This window comes from Molossus molossus, unplaced genomic scaffold, assembly GCF_014108415.1.
Source record: "Molossus molossus isolate mMolMol1 unplaced genomic scaffold, mMolMol1.p scaffold_m16_p_17, whole genome shotgun sequence".
Classification (NCBI taxonomy): Eukaryota; Metazoa; Chordata; class Mammalia; order Chiroptera; family Molossidae; genus Molossus; species Molossus molossus.
In genome coordinates, this window is record NW_023425352.1 from 8052811 (window position 1) to 8065454 (window position 12644).

Genomic DNA, 12644 nt, shown 5'->3' on the forward strand with positions numbered 1-12644 from the left:
AGGCAGCACCGTGCCGCCACCGGGAAGGCTGTCCCCAGAAAGCCGGTGACGGTGGCGCTGGCGGTGACCTGGAGAAGCCGGAGCCCGTGCGCTGACAGAATGGTGCAGCCGCTGCGGGACGGCCCGGGTTCCTCAGGGTTAACAGAGTCACCGTATGATCCAGCAACTCCACCCCTAGCAATGGTCCCAAAAGACTGTCAACACGTGTCCGTGAAAAAACGCACGCAGTCAGGGTGCATAATGACGTCTGGCCCCCAGCGGGCCGCACACATGATGGTGGTCCCACCAGATTACAATAGAGTGGAAAACCGTCGCCCAGTGACATCGCAGCTGATGACGTGGTCCCAGCACGTCGTGTAAAGTGCAGGCCCTACACAGATGAACAGGAGGCGGGACAAGATGATGGCAATAAAGGACCATGTTACAGGTTTATGCAGTCACCACACCTTTCGTCGTCGTTTTAGAGTGCACCCTTTCATTTATTAAAAAAAACTCTGCTCTCAAACGGTGCCCCTCACATCCGTCCCGTGTGCACCACGCCCCTTGATGGCATCATTTACTCTGGATTTACCGGCGTGCTATTCTGGGCTGTACCGTGCTGTGCAGGCTGGTAGCCCAGGTGTGCAGGGCTGTGCCATCCAGGGGTGTAAGTGGCCTATAATGTTCACAAGACAAAATTGCTTAATGACGCGTTTCTCAGAACGTGTCCCTGTGGGTGAGCGACACGTGACTGTGACAAACGCTCACAGCAACTGGAGAAAAGGAAATGACGCAAGTGCCCGTCCACTGAACATGTCTCCAGCCGCACGGTGGGGTGTCACCCAGCCATGAAAAGGAAGGAAGCACTGGGGCTTGGGGCAGCAGGGACAGAGAGCCTCTGCAAACCATCCAGGTGGCCGGCCTTTCTCCACAGAGGACGCCCTGCATCAGCCTGCTGCTTTCTGTGGTGGGGGCTGGGCCACACTGCCCGGTCCCAGAGAGCCCAGCAGGGCCATCGCCAAGGGAGGACTTGGTCTCTGGTTCCAGGTCCCAGGAGCAAGGCACAGGGGTGCCCTCAGCCCCTTGTCGGGGACCCGGCCACTGCACTGACCACTGGCGTTAACCACACAGCAAATAGCAGACTGTGTTTGGACCCAGAGCGTCCTGACCAGTCCCAGGCCTGGCCTGCGGAGCACCCTACGCCTCGTGCGGGATCTGCTCAACAAAGGAAACACAGTCCGCTCAGCAGAGGACCTGCAGGCTTTTCTGCGGTGCCCGTCTTTGGGACGCCTTTGGTCCCCACGATCCAGGGCTTTCTTTGTCCTGGGGCAAGTCCCACATGCTCCTGCCTCAATCAAGATGCACACTTTCCCCTCAACCTCCCCCACCTCACTCCAAGTGCATCCAGAGGAATGTCCGTCTTGGCTTCTTGGGGTGAACAATGTCCTCAGACCCTGAAACCCAGAGGCTGCAGAGCCGCTTCCGCCACGGCCCACCAGGGCCTGGGCTCCCCCGTCCCCATGCAGTGCCTGTCTCCTACACAAGCCCCTCATCGCTCCGCAGGGTGACACAGGGGCCTGTCTGCTGCCCTTGCTGTGTGGGCGGAGAAACGCTGTCGCCACCCCCATCACCTCTGTGGCCGAGCAGGTGCGCACCTGCAAGGCTTGGATTGCGTTCTGGTAGCAGGTCAGCTCCCCGTAGACATTCTTTGAGTTCAAGGCCAGGCGGTGCCACATGTGTGCCAGGTATTCCTCACTCTCGTCTTTGAATTTCTGTATCTCCATTGTGAAGTTCTGGCCAAGTTTGGCCTTCACAATGACCATGTGCTTGAAAATTAAGCTGAAGGAAAAGAGAAATCAATCCTTAAGTCGAATGACAAAAATCGTGATACGTATAATTCACCCCAAACTGAAGTACTTGCCCATCTTCCTACTTACAAAGATAAAAGAAAATGGAACCTGGTTAGTTCGGTTTTTGTGTTGTGTATTTTCTGAATATATTGTTTAATGTATTCTGTGTGGGCTGCAAATCCCCACCCTTCCTGGGTTGGAGTCTTCGTGGGCAAGTGGGTAAGGCCCTACGGTGCACCCCGCGAAGGCACTGGGAGGTGCAAGAGGGGCTCCTGGTGGGGGCCCCAGAGGATTGAGGGCCCTGGAGTGGTGGGGCCCAGGCAGGGTGGGGATCCCGGGTGGGTGGGGGCCCAGGCAGGGTGGGGGCCCCAAAGTGGTAGGGGCCCTGGAGTGGTGGGGGCCCAGAGGGGTGGGGGCCCCAGGGGGTGGGGGCCCAGGTGGGGTGGGGGCCCGGGTGGAGTGGGGGCCCTGGGAGGTGGGGGCCCGGGTAGGGTGGGGGCCCCGGGGGGTGGGGGCCCAGGTGGGGTGGGGGTCCTGCAGTGGTGGGGGCCCGGGTGGATGGGGGTCCTGGGGGGTGGGGGCCCAGAGGGGTGGGGGCCCCGGGGGGTGGGGGCCCAGGTGGGGCGGGGGCCCCGGGCGGGGGGGGGGCCCGGGCAGGGTAGAGGCCCAGGGGGTGGGGGTCCTGCAGTGGTGGGGGCCCGGGGGGGGGGGGCCGGGCACTCACAGGCGGTGCGCCGTCCGAGGCAGCACCTGCACAGCCTCGTCCAGCACCTTCAGGCCGCCCTCCCAGTCGTCCTGGTCGGCGTGGCAGTGGAACAGCATCCCATAGAGCGCGGCTCGCAGGGACAGGTCGTCCTCGGCCTCTGCGGGGACCAGGTTCAGCGCTGCAGGGGCCTGTGCGGGGACGGGGGCCTCCCCCACCGCCTCCCCTGAGGGCCACGGTGCAGATGGAGCCCCCGGAGGGAGGAGCAGAGCACGCAGACCTGACCAGCGCACCTCTGGACGGGGTACGGAAGCTCCTTGCTTAGCTGCCTGATCGGATACACCTTTCCCCAGGGCTTACTGGGTAACTGTGCATTTCTCTGCATTTTCATTATTGAAATTTTCACGTATTTGAAATTGTGCCTCTTTGATCATGTTAACATTCAGAAAATGATCTTTCCACAAAATCTCTGCTATGCTCGATGCCACTTTCTGATTTTTCCCCTAGAATTTGAATTTTAAAACTACGACACCATTCAACCTATGTGATGTTTTTTCAGCGCAGAGCAGTTGGACGTTGACTTGCACTGTCCCTCGGGTGCCACAAGGGCCACGCAGGCAGGCTCTGCACTGGGTCCTCGGGTGGCGGGATGCCCGCTGCCTCCTGACGGCTGTCACCCACATCTCTCTCTGTAGCGCCACCAGCTATTTAACTGCTGGTGTTTGGTACTCAACTTGGGTTTAACTACACGTAGTCATCTTTGGTTTAAGTCGAGCTTATGTCTCTACCAGGGCTGTGCTGCACTCGGAGGGACTCGGCGCTGACCCCAGTTCCCACCCGAGCACACACCGGGACTCTTACTTGAACAGGGGCGGTGAGTTAGCAGATAATCGTCATTTTTTTTCTTTAAACATGGATTCTAAAATATGGTTTTCATTGTTCTAAGATCAGTATTTTTTTTTTCGGAGTATGTCTCCACATTTTTATGGAAGTAGAATATGATTTAGCCATCAGAATAACCCAGAGGCTAGATTTCAAAGCAGCGCGGGCGGCCTGGGAGGACCACGTGGCCCTGGGCAAGGGGACAATCGGGCCTTGGCTCCTTGTGCACAACGGCTTCCCGAGGCCCATTCACGAACAGCACTCGCGTGCCTGTCACCCCTGCACGCTGAGATGTCACCTGGGGTTCTGTCAGGGCACAGGGACTGACAGCACAGGGTGCCCCCGCCCCCCAGTGCGGTGCGCTGTGGCCCTGTCGCTGCGTCCACAAACCTGGGAGGAAGCTGCCCTCGGAGGCCCCTCCGCTCTGGAAGTCCGCAGTCGGCCACTGGTGCAGAAGCTGCACTTCCTTTTCCTGAAGTAGAAACAGACCAAATACGTCCTTACAAGTTATGGGTTTTCCTTTTGTTTTGTTTTTGGTTAATCCTAACTAGAGGATATTTTCCCATCGACTTTTAGAGTGGAAGGGAGGGAGAGAGAGAGAAAAACATCTATGTGGGGGAGATACAGCGATTGGTTGCCTCCTACACGACCGACAGGGGCCTAGGATTGAACCTGCAATGCAGATACGTGCCCTTGACCGGGAATCGAACCCTCAACCCTTCAGTCCTCAGGCTGATGCTCTAACCACTGAGCTAAACCGGCCAGGGTGAAAGTTGTAGCTTATTCTTTCACCATTCTGTGTGCCACTTGGCTCAGTATCTAATCACAGAAATGTCACCCCTGAGAAAGGCCGTCCAGGGCAAGGTCAGCTGCGTCAGAGGACACGCAGACGTCCAGCTCCCTCAGTGACAGAGCATCCGAGTCACTTCCGGTGCACATTGGGAAAAACGACGGGACAGTGAAAGCAGAGCTCAGAGGGAAGTTTATACCTCCAAGCGTCTGCACTAGGAACTAGAAGAAGAGCAAACTGAACCCAACGGCAGAGAGAAGGAAATCATAGAGATTAGAGCAGAGATAAAGGCAACACAGAATAGAGACACAAAGAAAATCAATGCAACCAAAAGCTGGCTCTTTGAAAGATCAACGAAACTGACAAACTTGTAGCTAGACTGTCAAGGAGAAAAAGAAAAGACACTCTGGCTGGTTTGGCTCAGTGGTTAGAGCATCGGCCCCCAGACCAGAGAGTCTCAGATTTGATTCTGGTCAAGGGCACGGACCTCAGTTTGGTCCACAGCCCTGGTCAGAGTCGTGCAGGAGGCAACCGGTCGATGTTTTTCTCTTGCATCGATGTTTCTGTCTCTCTCTCTCTCTGTCTCTCTCTGTCTCCGTCTCTGTCTCTGTCTCTCTGTCTCTGTCTCTCTCTGTCGGTCTCTCTGTCTCTCTCTCCCTCCCTTCCTCCTTCCCACTCTATCTGAAGATAAATGAAAAAATATCCTCAGGTGAGAATTAAAAAAAAAAAATTCTCCAGTGGCTTCTCATTACCAAAAGGATAACACTGAAGTTCCTTATCCTGGTACACAAGGCCCTTCAGGATGGAACCTCTGCTTACCTTTCTAATCTCATTTTAAAAAAGAAGAGACTCAAACAACTAAAATTGGGAACGAAAGTGGAACATTCCTATCAAACCCAGACAGATAAAAAGGATTACAAGAGAATCCTATTACCAGTTGTATGCCAACAAAGTAAGTAACCTAGAAGAAATGGAAAAATCCTGGAAAACACAGAAGTCACCTAAACTGACTCAAGAAGAAATAGAAAATTTCAACAAACTTCTAACAAGTATGGATTGAATCAGTAATACGAAACCTCCCAATAAAGAAAAGTCCTGGGCCAAATGGCTTCACAGGTGAATTCCACCAAACATTTATATATTTAACATCGATCCTCCACAAAACTCGAAAAAATTGAAAAAACGAGAAATATTTCCTGACTCATTAATTCTATGACACTAGGATTATTTTTTATAGCAAACCCGGATAAAGAATCACAAGAAAATTATAGACCAATATTCTTTACAAACATAGACGCAAATAAAATCCAAGAGCATAATAAAAATATTATGCAACCATATCCAAACAGGATTGATCCCAGCAGTACAAGGCGGTTTAACATAAGAAGAACAGGCAATGTGATACATCACAGTAACAGAATGAAGGAGAAAACCACATGATCATCTCAATTGATGGACAAAGGCATTTGACATCATCCAAACTCTCATCACAAAATCTCTCAGAGAAGTAGGAGTAGTGGGAAACTCCCCGACACAATGAAAGGCATTTGTAACAAACCCACAGTAAACATCATACTCAGTGGTGACAGACTGAAACTTTGCCTCTGAGATCAAGAACAAGACAGATGCCTATTCTCACCACTGCTACTTAACTTTGTTCTAGAAGTTATAGCCAGAGCTATTAGACAAGAAAAAGAATTAAGCACAAGAAAGATGCTCAATATCATTAGTCATTGAAGAAATCAAAATCAAAACCACAATGAGATACCACTTCACATCTACTAGAATGATTAAATTTTTAAAAATGGAAAATAACAAGTGTTGCCTAGGACGTGGAGAAACTGCAGCACTTATACATTGCTGATGGGAATGTAAAATGGTACAGCCACTGTGGAAAACAGCCCAGCAGTTCTTCCAAAGGTTAAACACAGATATACCATAGAACACAGCAGTTCCATTCCTAGGTATAGATGCCAAGGAGCTTTCTGGGTAGGGGTCAGGGTTCTCTTGGAGGGGAGAGATGAGGGAGAGAAGGGCAGTGGAGAAGGGAGGTCAGAACTAAGCACTGAGCTCTGCCAGGAGCACCCCCACCCTGTAGGCCACCATGTCCATCCCTCGTTTGAGCCGTTCGAAGGGGTCTCTTTCCTTGGGAACCTCATCTGCCCTTTCTGGAGAAGAAGCTGAGAGGTAGCCATGGGACCCAGGGAGCCGGGCCTGGGGTACCTGCTTTTTGGCCTCTGTCTTGTTGATGATGGTGATGATGTTCTGAATGGTGCCCTTGGATTTCTTCCTGTTGGCTGCTGAGGACAGTAGTGGGAGCTCAGTGTTCCAGTAGTGCCGCGTGGCCAGCATCACCAGGGCGCTGTTCTTCGAGATGCCCCCAAACCTGAAAGGGAGGTCCCAACCAAGTGAGCTGTAGACACCCAGACACCTAAAGCTCCGGATCTTCAAGGGGCCGAGTACCTCACCTGGAGCCTGTGCCCCGCTCTGCACGACGTGCCCCTGGGGGTCCCTGCTGTGAATTTCCTGTGCCACAGCCCCCCTGCCTTGGCTCCCCCACATTGCCATGGGGTCTCTGAGGGAGGGCTGGCCTCTGTGACAGTCCCTACTGCGTGTCATGCCCTTCATTCCCGGGCACTGCAGCTGCCATGTATCCCCATACACAACATACACCCCAGGCGCACAACACGATCCGTTCAGCCAGAGCAGCATGGCGCACCTCACGCCCTCTATGAAGGCCTTGGTGGCCGCCAGGCGCAGCTGCTTCTGCCCCTTCAGGTTCTCCATGATGCTCCTGCCCTGGATGCAGGCACTGGTGCTCAGCATTTCCGCCGCCAGCTGAGCCTGGACCCTGCAGACAGAGACACTCTGAGCACACGGGAGGGCCGTCGTGGGGTGCGTGTGCAGAAGACAAATGAGCCCGGGATGCTTGGAGCAGCCTCCTGACAGTCCCCAAGCCAGAACTAACGGGCTGAGTGCAGTCAACCCGCAGAACCACGAGATGGCACCAAATGATGTCTTCTTTTTTATTTTGAGAGTACGTTTACTAAAGTTGGGGAAGTGATACAGGGGAGGGCCTAGGAGAGAAGCAGCAACCGGAGAGAGCCTAGGCAGGGCTGCTTTAGTCCTCTCGAAATGTTACAGGACAGAGGTGAGCCTAGGCAGGGCTGCTTTAGTCCTCTCGAAATGTTACAGGACAGGGGTGAGCCTAGGCAGGGCTGCTTTAGTCCTCTCGAAATGTTACAGGACAGGGGTGAGCCTAGGCAGGGCTGCTTTAGTCCTCTCGAAATGTTACAGGACAGAGGTGAGCCTAGGCGGGGATGCTTTGGCTCACAGAGAAATCAGAGAAGAGGGGCCTTGGAGGCAGGTTCAGGGGTTCAGCCCAGGATGCGCTGCCACTGCCCATTGCTCCCCTAGTTGCAAGTCCCGTGGGGACCCTTAGAGTTCAGGAGATGCACACGTGCGGGGGAAGCAGGGGACAAGGGAAAGGAATGGGTGTGCTCCTAGGAAGGAGAGAACACCAGCATCAACTGATGTCTTAAATGGCTAATTTGTCGGGTGCTGTGCACAGCACTGGGTGCACAGAACGAGCCCTCTGGGAGCCCTGGTGCACACGAGGGCTCAGTCCTGGGCAGCTCCCACTCAGTGAGAAATCAAGAACACCATGTGATCCCTGCTCCCTAGGCGTTTACGAGGACACCGCACACTAGGACATCACCCCCTGTCCAGCGCTGGACAGATCACACGCTCAGGGGACACTGACTTTATTTTGAGAGAAATACACTGGCCCCTGGGTATACTCCCTGCGTGGGCCCAGGGCTCTGAAGCCAAGGGAAAGCTGCTGCCCCTCATCCTGCAGGGTCTGCCGTGCACAGTCAGGTCTCTGCTCTGGAGAGGACTCCAGGGGTGGCAGCGTGGCCCTGCCTGGGCACCAGCATCCCAGACACTGTGATCTTTCCACTACAGTCACTAGAGACAACGTGTGGCCAAGGCCAGCATCACTCACATCATCGATAAACTCGCCGATTCTTTTTGCTTACTTTGTTCTCTCGGTTACTCAGAGAGGAATGCCGAAATCTACAGCTATAATTGTGCATGTACTTAATTTTTGCTTCTTGAATTTTGAAGCACTGCATTAAGTGTACACACTTTGAGGGTGCTTGCTTTCTTGCTGATTGAACCCGCTGTCATTTTGAAATGCCTCTCCTTGTCTCTGGTAATACATCTCAGTTGTTTTAACATCACCCACCAGTGAGCTGTGAGGAGCGTTTGCAGAGTACATCTTTGTCCACCCTTTCACTTTTTACCTGTGTCTTTATATTTGAAGAGTGTCTCTTGCAAACAGCTTCAGCTTTGGGTTGGGTCTTCGTCTCTGTCTTCAGTGGGACCGATTGCTTCCTGATCCCTTTACGTTCAACACAGGTATTGACATGATTTTGCTGCTCGCCTTCCTTTTGTCCTGTGTGCCCCTTGTTGCATCCCCCCCCCCTTTTGGATTGAGTATTTTTCAGTATCGCATTTCATCTCCTCCATTGGGGTTTCAGTTATACCTTCTTGTTTCATTCTTTTTAGCGTTGCTCTGGAAATTACAGCATCTACCCTGAACAAATCATGGCTGCCTTGAATTCATTTACTTCATTTCACAGGTGATGTAAGAACTCTCAACGACAGACTTCTATTTATCTCGTTTCCATCCTTCATGTTATCGTTTTCCTGCATTTTCCTTCTACTTTCGTTAATAATCCACAATACCGTGTATTTTTGTTTTAAACGGGCAAATGTCTTTTAGAATTTGAGCACTGAAGGGAAACCCCTTTTATGTTTATGTTCTTGCTTCTTGAACCGCGTGTCCCCCTGGAATCGCCTCCCTCAGCCCCAAGAACTTCCTTCCTTGTTTCCTGTGCTGTGGGTCTTCTGGAAAGGGCTTCGCTTAGCTTCCGTTGCTCTTAAAATGTCTTGATTTTTCCTTCATTTTTTGAAGGCTATTTTTGGTGGGTAGAGAATTCTCAATTGACAGGGTTTTTCTTTTTGCATTGTTTCTGTTGAGCAGCCAGTGGTCCTGTCCTCCTTTTCCTACATTAAATGTGTCTTTTTCCCCTTCTAACTTATTTCCCAGGTTTTTCCCCACCCTTGGTCCTCAGTAATTTGACTACCATGAAAATAGGTGCGGTTTTCTTTGTGTTTATCCTGCCTGCAGTTCACTGAAAATGCTGTATCTCTGGGTTACTTTTCATTCCATTTGAAAACATTTTAGCTGCTACCTTTTCTTTTTTAATTGATTGATTGACTGACTGATTTTGAGAGAGAGAGAGAGAGAGAGGAAGGGAGAGAGACAGAGAAGGAAACATCAATTTGTTGCTCCATTTATTAATGTCTTCACTGGTTGCTTCTTGTATGTGCCCTGACTGGATTCCTCCGAAACCTCGGCACATCAGAAGAATGTTCTCACCAACTGACCTACCTGGCGAGGGCTCAGCTGCTACAATTCAAGAGCACGCATCTCTGCCTCCCTCTCCTGCCTCTGTCCCCCGGAGCTTTGGTTGTGTTTGATTCTCCAGGCTTCCATTTCAACAGCCTGCTGACCTGCATTCAAAGTGACGTATCACTTCTCCAGTGTTACTTCCATGGTGGGTGTTGCATTTTTCAGTTCTAGAATTTCCACTTAATTCTTTATTATAGTTTTCATTTCTTTGTTGAAATTCCCTACCTGTACTTCAATTTGGCCTTTAAAAATCCAAAAATCTAATTGTATTTTAGAGTAGCTATTTTAAATGCACTGTGTCGTGTTGGGTTCTGTTGATTGTTTTTCCTATTCTACTGATCATTTTGCTCCTGGAATGGACCAGCTCCAATCCCAGCTCTGACACCCGCCAGCTGGGTGATTTAGCCTCTGCCTCGGTTTCCCCATTTGCGGTGTAGGAACAGCTGCTGTGAGGAATAAGTGAGGTGATGCATGCAGAGCCCTGGAGGGCCCCTGTTTTGGCCTTAAGCATGTCTAAGGCCCAGACCACATGGGTCAGTGATTCCGATTTTCAGGAAATAGATTCAGAAAGTAAGCGGAAGAGAAGAACCTTGAGAAAAACAGTGTTTACTGCAGAAATATTTGTATTAGCAACACATGTTTTTAAAGCCTCACCCTCAGAAATAGAGGAAAACTTCAGTACAACAAGAGCTCATCAGCTGAATGGAACCTGAGCCGTGAGGAACCGTAAGGACACGAAGCACCTGTGGCCGCGCGGGGCTGTCCTGGGAACTGGGTGGCAGCAGCCTGGGGGCACGGGCAGCTGGCAGCCCTCGGGCAGAGAGGGGTGGGGAGAGGACGACTTCCTTTCCCTGAAATTGCCCTTGATTACTTTCTAATGTATTTAGGGTGCCTTGCTGCCTATTCAAAACCATGGCAAACAAAGCCATGTGTCTGCTGGGAAGGGCAGGGGGAGCCGAGCCCTTTCCCCCTCTGTGTCCACCACGGGGGCAGCGGGTGAGGCTTGGGTGGCCTCGGAACCCTCCGGGCGCAGCCCTCCAGGGCCCAGCTGGCAGTGCGGTCCTGGCCGGCGGAGCTGCACGGGCACCAGATGGGGCTGCTGGGGACGCAGTGGTGAGTGGGGTCTGGCGAAGGGCTGGGCTCCCCCACCCTGGGACCTCTACCAGAGCCGCGCCTGGTCACCAAGAGTGCCCCTCCACAATGGCCGTGGTTACGAGCATTCTCCGTGTCCCTCCTGCTCCTAGGGGACACAGGGAGACAGCCGCATCACCGGGACATCAGACGTCAGGGCCAGGGCGGCGACTTACGGATCTAACGTCTTCAGGTACTTGACGCCCGTCTGGACGGCCTTGTGCGAGCACGCCATGGTGAGCTCATGGTCGCGGGCTGTGCAGGCAAAGTGGCTGAGGCGGGTGAGTGTCTGCAGCTCCACCAGGGGGTCCGCCCAGGTGCACTCGGAGGCCATCGCCAGCAGCTACTCAAAGGTGGGGAGGCGTTCAGGGTGGGGAGTCTCTGACCCCTCGGCCCGCAGTGCTGGGTGCTGTCAGCGGGGGGCTACCTCAGTTGCTAAACCCTTAAGCTTGGATGTGGATTATCAAGTTATTGCAGACAGACCGGGATGGGTAAAGGACCATCCCCACTACGGCAAATGCTACGAAGGCCGGGGTACCACGTCACTCATCATAAACTGAGGCCCCGTCACTCAGGCAGGCTCCGATTCTGGGCACCCCGGCAAGGCCTTCTGACCCGGTTCTGCCTCCAAGCGGCAGCATTTGAACAGCGGCCTCAGGTCAGGGGCTCCGTCTGTGCACAGCCCCTTTGCTTGCCAACCAGGGCACTTGGTGACACCCACCTGGGCCAACGGGGGCACGGTGAAGTCCATGAGGCCCAGCCCGTTGCAGGAGTACATCTCCAGGGCGACAAGGACTCTGGTCACGGAGTTGATGTCTTCATTGGTGCTCTGGTGGAAGGAAACACAGAGTCCATGAGTCCCAGGGCCCCAGGGAGGGTCTAGAGCACTTGAGACCTTAACCCTCTGAAATGCCAGCTCAGTGGCAGTAATCGGAGCTATTTGTACAAAAGTTTATTTCCAAGTGACCTTCTCACACCATCAAGAGGCAGAAAGCGGTGCCTCGGTTTCCCGAGTGGTCTGACAAGTAGGCTGACCGGCCGCAGGTGGAGGGACCGGGGGCAGCCCACCATGCAGGGAAGCACCCGTGCAGAAGGGCACCGCCCTCCAGGCTGGCGAGCCCAGGGGAGGGGGGAGGGAGAGGCAGCACCCTGCAGCCGCACCTGCTCCTCCGTGCCCAGCCTCGACCCGATCTGGTGCTGCAGCAGCTGTTTGGCCTTCACCCAGGTGGCGATGAGCTGCTGCCGGGCCTTGGTGGGCACGGCCTCCTCCGGCACCGATCCATTGGTCAGGTTCAGGGCAAACTCACAGACCTGAAACGGATGTGTCCTCGTTCATACAACTAGAATTCTAAGCAGAGAAACCTGAGCCAAGACCCAAACCATTAACCGCAGTGCCCCCCCCCCCCCCGGCTCTTGGTCCTGACCGCAGCAGCAGCGAAAACATGTGCCAAGCCTGGCCCGTCTGGCGGGCGGGGAGTGGACGGTGCAGCGTGTGGCTCACCCCCCACAAGCCCTCACCCCTCACGCACACCCGGGCAGCCACAGGCCTGGCAGCAGCACAGGGGCTCCTCATGCCCTTTCTTCCCGAGGGCACCTGCCGACCCCCCGGCAGGGCAGTGGGACGGTCTGACCCCGACCTCACCGCTCAGGGCAGCCGCAGCTTCTGGCCAGCTCCCTTCTACTCAGTAAGGCACTGGCTCCCTTCCCTGTTTGCTAGGATTCTTCTGAACTAGAAATGGGTGATGGATTAGCCAGTGCTTTTCAGAGTCCATCAAGACCACGATTTTCCCTCCTTTTCATTGATGACTACAGTCAAGTCCACATTTA

General features: G+C 53.5%; 1 protein-coding gene across 1 annotated transcript in view; it reads right to left on the minus strand.

Moving 5' to 3' along the window:
- CFAP46 (cilia and flagella associated protein 46) overlaps positions 1–12644 on the minus strand; it is a 75836-nt gene that overhangs the window by 31272 nt on the left and 31920 nt on the right. Inside the window, exons 20-27 of the mRNA XM_036265912.1 lie at positions 11979–12128; positions 11539–11646; positions 10994–11160; positions 6924–7055; positions 6428–6590; positions 3805–3886; positions 2554–2692; positions 1635–1818 (exon numbers count right to left, since the gene is read on the minus strand). Coding sequence (XP_036121805.1) covers positions 1635–1818; positions 2554–2692; positions 3805–3886; positions 6428–6590; positions 6924–7055; positions 10994–11160; positions 11539–11646; positions 11979–12128 — 1125 coding nt within the window. The remainder of the gene's footprint in view (positions 1–1634; positions 1819–2553; positions 2693–3804; positions 3887–6427; positions 6591–6923; positions 7056–10993; positions 11161–11538; positions 11647–11978; positions 12129–12644) is intronic.